The sequence below is a fragment of the Oxyura jamaicensis genome, chromosome 2, assembly GCF_011077185.1.
Source record: "Oxyura jamaicensis isolate SHBP4307 breed ruddy duck chromosome 2, BPBGC_Ojam_1.0, whole genome shotgun sequence".
Classification (NCBI taxonomy): domain Eukaryota; kingdom Metazoa; phylum Chordata; class Aves; order Anseriformes; family Anatidae; genus Oxyura; species Oxyura jamaicensis.
This window is the reverse complement of record NC_048894.1, coordinates 120485746-120498389: the sequence shown is the minus strand read 5'-3', so window position 1 is coordinate 120498389 and position 12644 is coordinate 120485746. Positions and strand designations below refer to the sequence as shown.

General features: G+C 38.7%; 1 protein-coding gene across 1 annotated transcript in view; it reads right to left on the bottom strand.

The window, feature by feature from the left end:
- Positions 1–1657: 1657 nt before the first annotated feature.
- The window catches only part of RAB2A (RAB2A, member RAS oncogene family), a 43896-nt gene continuing 32909 nt past the window's right edge, over positions 1658–12644 (bottom strand). Inside the window, exons 7-8 of the mRNA XM_035317011.1 lie at positions 5515–5583; positions 1658–3290 (exon numbers count right to left, since the gene is read on the bottom strand). Coding sequence (XP_035172902.1) covers positions 3195–3290; positions 5515–5583 — 165 coding nt within the window. The 3' untranslated portion in view covers positions 1658–3194. The remainder of the gene's footprint in view (positions 3291–5514; positions 5584–12644) is intronic.

Genomic DNA, 12644 nt, shown 5'->3' with positions numbered 1-12644 from the left:
AAAAAAAAATAAAATCCCACACTACACAAATGTTGTGGCTGAAGGCTCGCCAACTAGCCAGCAAGACAATGAACCAAGCATTACAAAAAGCGTAAGTAACAGAAAGGAGACATCTCTGGAGCAGTGCTGGCTAGGGGCTGCAGACAGCCTCATTATTTTAGCTTATCAGTGAGCAGTCATTTACCTTCAGTCAGTGCTGAATCTGGTCTTGCACAAGAATAAATCAGAATGATCGAAGTCAACAGAAACACACAGGTAGAAGATCGAGAGGGAGTTTAACCTGTTTTAAATGACTGCCAAAATACCTGGAGCTTCTCGTCTTAAGTACAAATAGGAGGGACAGGTCTTAAGTCATGCTTAGAGGATTTGTCACTCCAAATTTACTCTTTTGTAAGTTAACCGTGGTTTATACCATTTGGTAAATTGGGACTACAGGGAAACTGGCACCAGGGTATGGTTTTTCAGTATTGATAGTAGGTCTTAAATTACAGCTTTACAAGTTGCTGGGGAATACTGAAATATTTTAATTCTTTGGTTATGAAAACACAATCAATAAAAGCAACTGGAATGCGACATGAAAGCTAGTTATCAGTTACTCATATAAAAGTAAAACCGAAACCTGTAACACAATAACCTTGTAAAGCACATGCTGCACAAGTAAATCCTGCTGGGTTCTGTACTATATAATTTTCAAATTCTAGTAGGATGAAATAGGATCAGTGGTTTCTCAAAACCCACAAAAATATGCAGATTTCTGACAGGCAACAAAAGGGCTGTGTGCGCATAAAGCTCGTGACAGAACGCCAGCCAGTGTGAGGAAACTTGTTTTATTCTAGTTCCTCTTTGGAAGTACCAGATTCTTGAGATAACGCACTGTGTAAGACTAGCACGTAAGGCAGGACCAACCAGCAGGATCACAATCATTATCCACCTGTGACGATAAGTCACACCACATTGCCCCTGTCCCCTACCTCATACCCCACACCCCCCCAAAAGAAATCACAAAAAACCAATTGTAGTAGATTCCTGGTCAGTTCTATGCCTTCCACGCTTTCAGAAAACAAGTGGGTGCCAGAAGATTTAGCATAGTACCCTCGAGTCATCATCACTTAAAACATGCACTTTTGTTCTTGTCAGAATTAGGGTACAAATTCCCCTACTTTGCTTTCTTAACTGTGGCAATGTTTATGTTTAAGATCAATTTATTGTCACTGTAACACAGCTGAGGTTGCTACAGAAGGGCATACTCTGCTCCAAACTCTTGTCAAGCAGTTTAGTTCTGTGATGGTGCCAGTTCCAGAACACCTTCAAGCAATTAATTCAAGCAAGTACTCTTGCTCATTTGTTCTTTTTCTTGTGAGCACCTCGTCAATACAAGCCCTTTTTCTCCCGGCATCAATGCAATTCAGCCCTACGGTTTTACCATCATGCAACACAAGTTTCAGACTTCAGTTGAAGCAGTGTTGGTGTTTTATAAATGGAAATACATAATAAAAAGTTAACAATATGTAAATAGAGCCCTCTTAAAAATGTAAATAGTTTAACGCAACTATACTGCATTGCTTATCACGCTCCTGAATGTGCAAGAAAGATGCGAAGTCAGCAACCAACAGATATCCTGATCAGTTGTCCCTTCCCCCAATATACAAACAAAAAGTTCCACACATTTTTGAAACTTTATTTAATCTCAGAACCACTGCTACGTTACACCTGTCAGACTGAAGTTTATTAATTTTGATGTTAAAGTTTTGACAATAAGAATGGATGATACAAGGATCCACGTCCCCCCCGTGTTGTGGTGCAGTCAGTATTGGTCCAGTAAGACAAAGAGTTCTGCAGTCTTTTTTTTTTTCCTTTTTTAAGATACGTGAAGCATGGCCTAGCATTAATGTCACCCTTTTATCTGCAATTTATATAAACAGGATGAGGTGGAAACTCTGTTGTTCCCTCATTTGTAGGAAAAGTGACATAACATTCTGTACTTAATAATAAACACTTAAACACAGGATTTTGTTTTGTACTGTGGCAACCCTTTCATTTGAGGCAAAACTTCCCCCCACACCTCCCCACCATAAAAAGTACCAAAGCATTTCTAGTTTTGATTTTCATCAAGATTTCCAAACTGGCAGATTTTATTTTCACACCCTCTTCACAATAGACAAGATGCTTACCATATATTTAGGATTACAAGTTGTCACTAAAAGAAAGCTTTACACAACCACTGTACATTTAGGTTGAAAAACTGTCCTTGCATGAAAAATATACCTAGAAATCAAGTGGTAAACAAGAAAAAACATTAAGAAAAGATTAACGCGTTTATAATGTGCCATTTTCATGTTTTCAACTCCTCCTCTGCTTTTCATTCATACTCTGTTTTCACCTATAGTACTCGTTAAGGCAAACAGCTAATCCATTTCTGAAGAGGTGCTGTGGAAATTGTGGACAAACAGCAAACATTTGGCATTAAAATAGATAGCACGTATGTAGCCTCTAGTAATATACATTAAGCATTTTTTCTTGGACTTCAGGATAATGACAGGGGAGGATGAACATGCTAACAATGTCAAAAAGGCTTAAAATTTAGCGTCCAAGCAATTTCTATTAATGCTCCTGTAGTTTTCAAGCTCTAAGTAGTATAGAATTTATGCAAATGCATTAAAGAATTCTAGCTTGGCAAGTACACCCAAGCAGGTTATTAAACTATATATACAGAAAGTGATAAATACAGAATTAAAAGAGTCCTTCTGCTTCTCTTTATAGCCTTGAAAATTGACAAAAAACTTGAGGACAGCTCTACAATATTAAACATTAGGTAACCGCAGGAACTGGGAAACCTAACTACACAAACTGATTAAAATACTCAGATGACTTTGTAGTGTTTAATACAATTCAGTTCGTAGTCAAGGGCACAAGACAACATTTAACAAAAATAATCACATCAATTGACCTAGAAATCAAATGTAAATAGATATGAATACAATCTCCAAAATCTGTCTTTAAGTGAACATTAACCATTTATTCAAAGTTATACAAGAATTTGAAGGATAAAGTCTTCTTCTGCAACAGGAAACCAACTTACAAGTTTCATGTCTCAGTTGAATTGCAGTGGAGGCGAGCGGGGCAGGGGGAGGGAGGGAAGGGTGAACAAACAAGTTAGTAGGCCCCATCCAGGCAGCTAGAAAGTAAAAACAGGCTTAACAGCAGCCTCCACCAGCTTGTTGTCCTCCCTGATTGCCTGCAAGTGTTGCATTAGTAGCAGCGTGTTGAGGGCCAATTTTTATGCCATTTGCCTGAAATGAAGTTCAATACACAGTATGGTTATTGGAGAAAACTAAATACACTCAAAAAGCTTTTTTTTTTTTTTTTTAAAAAAAAGACAATCATATGATAAGTTCTCCTAACATGCCTTTTTTTTTTTTTTAAAAAAAAAAAAGCAAACGTCCTTGGCAATTAAATATAAATTAAAGAAAGATGCTTTCCTCCTCAGTTAAACGGTACCTGCATGTTAAATCCTGTACCTTAAACTCCTAACCTGAAAACACTGAGTGAGAATTGAAGTTGAGTACTGCTTGGCACAAGGCTTTAAGCATTTGCTAGGAATGTAAAACCTCCCCCGCTCACCAAAGCCTCCACTAGTTTAATAGTTTAGTATAAAACTTTTCCTCTCCAGACAGCATTTCTTTCTGTGTTGAATCAGCTGTACAGGCTAAGGGCATACGAGTGTTCTGTGTCATCAATAATTTCTATGATCCCGAAAGACGTGGCTACTTGCCAAGAACCCACACACAGCGTAGCTCTTTCATTCATCAAAATCACACTTATATCTTAACCCTCACTCCCTCAAGTGGATTTTACCTAAAAATACAGCACTTTGAGAAAAGTAATACAGTAGCTTCAGAAATTAAGCTCTTAAGGAAACTTTGCGTCACAGTAAATCTCAGATTTATAGTGCTTGGCAGTTGTTCTGCAACAGTAGTAGCCTTGGGGTTTCTGGCACTAGCTCAGTATTGACAGCAGCTGATGTGGTTTCTTTTCGCTCTTTGACTCCTCTTTAATAAAAAGCATGCCCTATGGCTCATTGGTTTTGCCCCCTCTGGGCTGGTAGCAACTTCTTGAGGAATCAAGGAGCCAGACTTGGCACAAAGCCAAATAAATAGCACGGACTGTTGGCTCTTGACAGCATATTGCAATCAAAGCTCCGTAAGGCACAGTAAAGCAGTCAGCTACTATATGAAACTCGACAGATACAATGAGCCTGCTTTTCCAGACGCTGATTACTGTCCAATTTATACTGCACTGCATGTGTTTCTTTAGAAAATATGCTAAAGAAAATTTTAACTTTTGTCACCAGACTGAACTCAAGAGGTGTTTTACCAAGACACTATCTATGCACACACGTTTTTCAGTCAGAATCAGCGTCTGAATGATTACTACTGAAGTCTTATTTAGCTACAAGTTTCCTAATGCAAATACTCTTCATACTACTGAAGTTTCTCATTACTTCCGCTGCAAAGTCATAACAGCAATATTTTTATTAGTCAACATTTTCTTATGTTGAGATATATTACGTGGAAAGAGGTGAGCCTGAGTCCTGCCAGTTTCCTCCCTGCTCTTCGAACACTTCTGCAAGGACCATCGCGCTTCGGAGAAGTGTCAGGCTCACAGTCCTGGCCAGAGCTGCGGCAGTACTCATTTCCATGTGGCTTTACTAAGCAGCTTAGCAGCAATATTTAGGGATGCGGGGTAGAAAACTTGTGAACCAGAGATGACTGACCCCTTAACACCGTCACAGCTGAACCGTTCTATGGGCTGTTACTTCTAATGTAAGTATTAACTGAGAACTTGTATGATCCTAACATATTTCTATCTACTACTACTGAATGTTGATTTGCTTTTTCTACAGCCATGAACCTACCTCCTAGCTGCTCAAGTTTTTCAACAGCACAATCCTTCTAAAACGTAAGAGATGTAAGAAACGGGTCTGTCTTTCTAGAGTCTTCTTTTACAAAAGTGCTCCCTGATCCATGCCTCACACCTCACAAAAACAAGCCAAAGAGACTGGCCCTGATAATCTGTAATTTCAGTAATGTGCATAGACAAAATGGCTAATCTTTTATTCCCTACAGAATCCAGCCACCTAAACCAGGAACATTTCAAAAGTCTTTTATGTAACTCTCAAAGCAATCCCTCCCCTACACTGGACAGCTCATGGAGTGCATCTGGCATATCAACATGGTCTTCCATTTACATAGTGGAAAATTATCTTTGAAAACAGATGACACCATATGGAGAAGTGGATGAAAGTGGATTTTCTTCTCTTTTGGGGATTTATATTATTTTGTGATGCTTCATGGATGGATAGGGTCACTTATTTTAATCCATTTTTACCACAATGGCAGACAGTTCTATATCTAAACGTAACAGACAAATATTTTACTGTCCAGCCTTCCAGGGAGGGTGGGTTTGGCACTTAAAAAAAAGAGAAAAGAAAGCGTTTTGAGTACTACAACTTACCTCATTATTAATGTCAAAAACTCCTTCCTGGATTTTCTCGTAGATCTCCTTTGCAGTGTTAATAAATGCCTAAAACAGAGGGGAAAACAACAGTAAACCAGTGGATGTGATATCGTTTGGTGTAAGACATACATGAGATTGGACTCCAGTTAGTGTATTTTTCTTTTCCAGCAAGACCTTCCTACCTCAGGAGGAACAGGTATGACAACAGCATCCTACAACCTACCCTGAAGTAGCAATGGCTCACAGGCTATTTACAAAAAAGAGGCATTTTCACAACTATATTCTACAATCTGTTGTCCAGTAATTACAGGGGAAAAAAAGTGGTTTTTAAGATATATAAATTACTTTTAAATTATTTATTTCTGACCCTTATGGATAGATTGTGTGGCAGATGGTTTCCCCTACCCTTAATATCTTTGTAATAGGCCACTCTAGATTAGAGTGCTTAGCAACATAAAACCACAGGGTACTTACAATGATGATGTAAGGATGCTGTCTGCTGGATGAAACCTTATGCTATCATTTAATATTCACCTAATTTTAAGAATGTATTCTCTTTAATTAATCTTGCACATGATGGGGCAGCAGACATCTTAATGGCAGAAAAGAAATACTCCAGATTTTATTATGATTTCTCAAATTCTATTGTGTTAATTCTGAGAAAAGACTCTTTGATGCTAGGTCGGAAAGAGTGAATGATATAAATAAATATTTTTGGTTAAAGTTCACAACCACTGATTCCATTTTTCATCTCTCGTTTATAGGTCAAACAATGCCTAAGACAATGTATAATTCAAGAGGTGATTAACAGCAGCTAATAATTACAAGCAATAATCAAATATCTGCCTCTTTTTATGTTAAAATACCATCAGCACACAATCATACAAGATATGCTATCTTCTGCTCAAGCCCGTTACAGCAAATACAGATCTAATTCAAATATAAAAAAGTAAACAGGGTTCATGGAGAGGAACAAATCATACCTTTCCTCATTTCTACACTGGAAGCATTTGACTGCTGAACTTGCCACCAGAGCTTTGTTTCCTAATTAACAGGACTGATATGTTTTCACCTTTAAAGGCCTTACAGCTCCCCAGAGTAATCAATCTACTGCAGCTCAATTACTGCACCAAGCACACACCACAGCCAGTGAAGGAGACTTGAACGACTGCAGCAGGAGCAGAAAGATATGAATATGCATAAACTCTAAGTGGGTGATCGAATCATCACAGAGGGTCATGAGAATTTGCAGCAAAATAATGAGAAGAATTAATCATTGCAGATTCACAAGGCACTTAGGAAGCGAGTTCGTTTTTCAAACATGCGTTAGAGTTGAGGAGAAAAATTGGCTTTCAGCCAACTATGAATTGATTCAAATTCCTCAGAAATTGAAGTTTTCAATACAAGAAAAAGCATTTGTACTTATCTTGGTTTCTGATAACACACTAATTATTGTAACAGGCTCATATGTGGGCCTGCTGAAAGGTATAAGCCAAAAACTTTGGAAAGTCACAGCTGGGATCTGTGAGGATGCTTGCTCGTTCCCATTTAAGTAGGACACTAAGCAGAACTTGAAGTCTTAAAAATGTGTTATGATAACTTCATGTAAACAAGCACTTAACAATTGGCACTTCTAACAATTCTAGAACTAGAGCTGGCTAAGTACACTTAGGCTCTTGGAATTAATTTCATGAGAATTAAATTACATCGATAAAAATTACTTTAGACCAACCACCTAGAATTTTGCCAGACTACCAACTCCAAACAAACGAAGTATCTTCTGGATGCTACATTCAAGAAGAGATCACCATGAGAATGCATCTACTCACAAAAAATGATGAAATGCACCCCCTATTCAACAGGGTTATTACATATGTACTGTACAAAGCATAAAAGCATGCTGAGTTCAGTACAAATGGTGTATTTTAACACTAAGTAAATTTCCTGAGAAATTCTTGATCTGAAAAATCAAAAGATTCCAGTTCACCTCGGTTCTATCATTTCACTTGTCTAGAGAAGATATAATCTGATTACCAAATTTCTGCCGTGATTCTGGTACACTAAATATTAGCGTTAGAACAGCACGTACAGGTATTCTGCGTGGCAAAGTGCCAGGCTACACTGGGTCACATAAATAATTCCTATTTGAAAATGCTGGTTTCACAAGAATATCTCACCTAAAAAAATCTATGCCTTGTTTTCTTCAGTTAGTACGGATTCTGAAAAATTACTACTATTCAGCAATGAAAAGAGACTTGCATCCCTAAAGACTTCCATCTGTTTCTTGCATCCATGTATTTTAAGTTAGCTTACGCCTCAAAGTGTAAGTGGACCTAAAATACCCACCTGAGAACCTTCCTAAAAACAGCACTCTAGTCACTTTAAGAATATCGTATCAGATTTTGGCATTGTATGCTCGTGCCCCAATTAGCAAGGGCAAGAAGGTGAACTCTGTGTAATTGGCTTCTTCTAAAAATTTCTTTTTACACTGCATGTTCTAACTCTTATCTGGAACATGCAGTCTACTATAAACTCTCAATTATTTATGGGCAGTTTATCCTGTTTGCAGATTAACTGAGCCACGGATGCAAAGAGACAGAGCTGTTTCCCCTCAAATCCAGTTTGCATTTATTAGACCACGTGCAGGGGACTGCAGGAACACAGCTGTAGCACTTCACATGCCAACTTGGATCCAGGTGCAGCTTAGCCACTTCCACACAACACAAGACTTCAACCAGTAAGCCCACACAGACCCAGGCTGGCTGCCTACCAAGCCTGCTGCAGTTGCCCTATGGATCCTGGTAACGCTGCTGTTATTAAACCACAATACAAAGACGCTCAAGCCTCTCCACCCGCCACCAACTCAGGTCCATCCCAGTTTATTCTCAGCAACTCCAGACAGGCAGCACTAGGTTCTGCCTGGCTCTACATGCAGTCACCTGAAAGATGGCAAGCCCCTGCTACACAGCTCCTACATTAACATAAGTCTGCAAAAACCTCTCTTCCTTTTATGAGTAGACTTCCAAATACACAAATTCTAAACTACAATTGAGGAAAATTAAAGACATCACTGCATCTTTAGGAATAGGTCTACACTTCAGCATGGTTTTAATCTTCCTAAATCGCAAGTTACTGATGCTTTTACACCTACTGAATGTACCTGTACCACAGCACTTAAAAAAAAAAAGTTCTGTAGAAGTTGTTAATTGATTTAGTGATTTCTTTCAATAAAAGATTTTCCTATTGTGTTCACCTTATAACTAGGTTTGCCAACACTGATAACGGTAACACCCTGCTGAGGAAAATGACATTACTGTGCAAACAGGGAAAGCGAGTCTTGTAAGATGCGATCTGCCTGTTGTGTCACACCTGTACCTAGTGCAAAGCAAACGAAGGAGGGTTTTGAGTCACAATATCTGAGTAAAATATCACTTCAGATATTTACATAAGGGGTTTCCTAGGTCACATTGCTTTATGGAAATCACGATGTCTCAAAATGTCCACCTCAGAAAACAAACAAGCAAACCCAAAAGAACAACAACCGAAAAGCTCAGATGTTGCATTTAAGATAAATTAATCCTAAAACCACTGACTGTAAAACAAAAGCTATTTGACATCTATTTTATCAAAGTAAACAAACAATGTAGGTTTACTGCCCTTGAGACAAAACAAGGAAGAATGCATTCTGTTAGTAGTAAAAAAAATAATGCAGGAAGTAAGGGAGTAAGCTTGTTACCTCTGTCATATGCAAGTTGTATGTAGGAGTAACAATAAGCTGAAGGCACCAAAACACAAGCTATAGGACGATTACGTTTAGATTTGGCAGATGTGACAAAATGTGCAAATAATGTTTTACAGACATTAAAGTTATTGCTGTGATGAGTATTTGATGAGTTAGCTCCCAGCTGAGTGCAACAAAAACTTGTAAATGAATCACTGATACTTTTCAAAACTCAGATTTTACAAGTCCATCTTCGTTTAAAAATCAAAATGTATCATGTTCTGCATTTCCAGTTCGTGTAACATGCTGCCCTCTGGTGGCTGTATTCAATTTAGTGCTTTGAAACACAAATTGGTTTGAGTTCATTATTTCTGAACGCTTTCCTACACTTAAATCAAGAACACTTAACTGTAACATATCTCAAATTCTGGAGCATGACCTTCACCTCTGTGGTCAGCCAACACCTAGAGCTTTGTCCTCCTCCCAGTTTCCTATGCTTCAGTAGTTAAGATTAATTCATTACTCTAGTACTAAAATATGCATTTGGAAACAGTAATGACACGGACCACAAATGGATTTACTCAGTAGTGCATTCAATAGTCCAGAGTGTAAGTGGTGCTGGATGGTCACTTACGGAGTGAGATCCTAAAGCTCTGAGCAGCTGTTTCATGCACAGCAAGACAATACTTTTTGCAAGTAAATGATCCTTCAGAATGAAGCCCAGGACACAACTAACCCAGGGGTTAGTTATCAAGCAGCAGGGAAGTGCTATGTAACGAACCCACGCCCCAAGAAGTGCCCTTACACATTTGTGGCTTTATATTTAAAGAAAAGGTGTACAGGCCCAAAACAGAACTTGAAAGTAATTGGCTTGTGCTGCCTTTGACAAACTTATTAGGAAGAAGCACATTACTAGCTTGAAGCTTCTCAAGAAGAGCTGCAGCTGCTGCTGAACAGTTACAAGAGATGGAGCACCTGAGGAAAAGATAAACACATAACTAAGGAACTACTTACAGAGCAAAATCTATGGCTCAGGCAGACAGCCATATGATACTTTTCATGCTGTTATTGAAAGCCTGGAACCCTTGACTGAGAATTTTATTATGATTAAACCTCAGGATGCCCAGAAGCCCCAAGAACCATAGAAGAGTCACTGTTCCCTGCAGCAGAGTTGGGGCGCTGTCCAAGGATTTCCCACAAGGAGATAAAAGCTGTGAATCTTCACTGAAGTCAGGTGTCCTGCCCCTTCTCTACCCTACAGATGAACTGATACCTCTATTTTCTCATGGGAGAAAACGGCTGAAGTGCCAGCTTCACACAGCTGAAGGGTCACAGAACTTTGATTTCAATTAACTTGAAGGAATCCTGTTTTTGATACAACTTAAGGCAAACCAAATAAAATTTTTAAAAAACACACCTTTCACATACAAGTAATCCTACTGTTCTGCAAGTTCTAGTCAGATTGCATCTTACGTCACTTTACTATTAAAGCTACTAACACTTTGAAATTTCATCAACTAAATCCTTGCTAAATAGATCACCAGGTCAAGCAGCTGTTTGCGTACCAGCACTTAGCCATATTTAAAGAGGGTAAAAGGAAGGGAAAAAACAAATTATAGAAAATATTGGTTCTAATTTGGAACTGGTAAGAATCTCATCTCTGTGGGATTTTCATTTTTGCCCTTTACAATATTACAAAGGCCCTCATCCTTCCATTAAATGTGGCTGAGCCCTGTTGAAACTACAGGGGTTTTGAGTCTCCACTTTCTGTTTAAACAGAAGTATGAAAGAAACCGCCTGAAGAGAAAATTAAGTTACAAGTGAAACAAAACTGTCGATTGACCATCCAGCTGTATGTAGCAGAGGTATTTAAACGCTGGGTTGAAATGCTTAGTCCATTCAGATTTCATCCTGAACAATGAATGCATTAATGCATTCTATTTATGTGCGGACAACCTGGAACAACAAAGACAGTAGTCTAAAACGAAAGCTTGGCATAGGGCTATATAATCCCATCCATATGGGAAACAGCTTACGGAAACCAACTGCCACACCAGCAGTCAGGGACGTGCTAGTAGAGCTCAGTGAGATCATCTTCTGAGCAGCGGTGGTGCCTGGTGCTGGTCTGACCAGTATCCAGAAAACTCTTTTGCTCAAGGTTGATCATGTTAGTCATTATTGAACTAGCAGTATGGAACACAAGAGGAAGGCACAAAGTTACTCCAGCTTTCCAAATACAGCTAGGCATCTGTACTTCTTTACAATCAGTGCCTGTAAGAGGATTCAAACAAATTACATTCCAGGGATGCAAAGATAACTTCCGAGTGCTGTATAAGACCTTACAGTTCACGCAGATGACCCTATTCTACCCATGCACGTGTTAAAACATTGCCCAAGCAGAAACCACACAGCAAGCTCTGAATTGCGCATTTCAGATAAGACTACAACTAACAGTCAAATACTGTTGTTGAACCACCAATGAAAAGTATGAGAGTTGTTAATGTCTCTTGCAAATGAGAGAAAAGTCTTAAATACTATGTGTAGTTTTAATACAAGGTGGAAAAGCAACTGATGTTGACACAGCTTGGAAAGCACTGAAGAAAAATGCAAAAAAAACGGTTGTTGATAGTAGGCTATCTATTTTGGTGGCTTTAGACAGAAGCTAAAGGGAAGTTGATAACAAAAAAAACTCTTTCTACAAGCATGATATGGCTGAAGAGGCAGTATAACTTGTCTTGTGGCAGCAGCCAAATGATAGCCAGTCAAATAACCCCCCCTCCCAGTCCTTTTACCCTCCTAGTGATTAAGAAACTCTCCTCAACACATTCCACATTACACGTGATGATTTAACTCCGTGGCCACACTGAATTCTTACACGCCTCCATAGAAGCTCTGAAGGAAGGGCCTACGTCTACTTCCTGCTCCCAGCTATTAATTACCTATTGTGCAAACAGGATATAAACATCCCATTAACAGCCTCGCACTACATGAACAGCTAACAGGATATTCTCTGCTGCTAAACGTTGTCATCCAAGATGGAGGTTAACAGATCATACTGAAGAACAGAATGAACGTTCTAAAAACTGTCTTAAGATCCAAGCACCGAACAGGACAATGCACTGCTACAGCTAGGAACTGACTAAGGCACTACACAGTGGCAGAAATCGAGTTTAGACAAGGGAAGCAAAAATAACACTAATGACAGAAGCCTATTTGTTCATTTAAAGAAACAGCCAAAGACTACCATTATCTTACAAATCTCTATTGTAGATGTTTATGAGGCATGTTAAGATGATGTTAGGTCAAAAACAACGTTGAACTGATCATGTTATCTGGTGGCTTGCTTCATCACTCTGTAAGAACAATGTATTTTCAACTAGAATGATAAAAGGAATCTGTTAGAGAT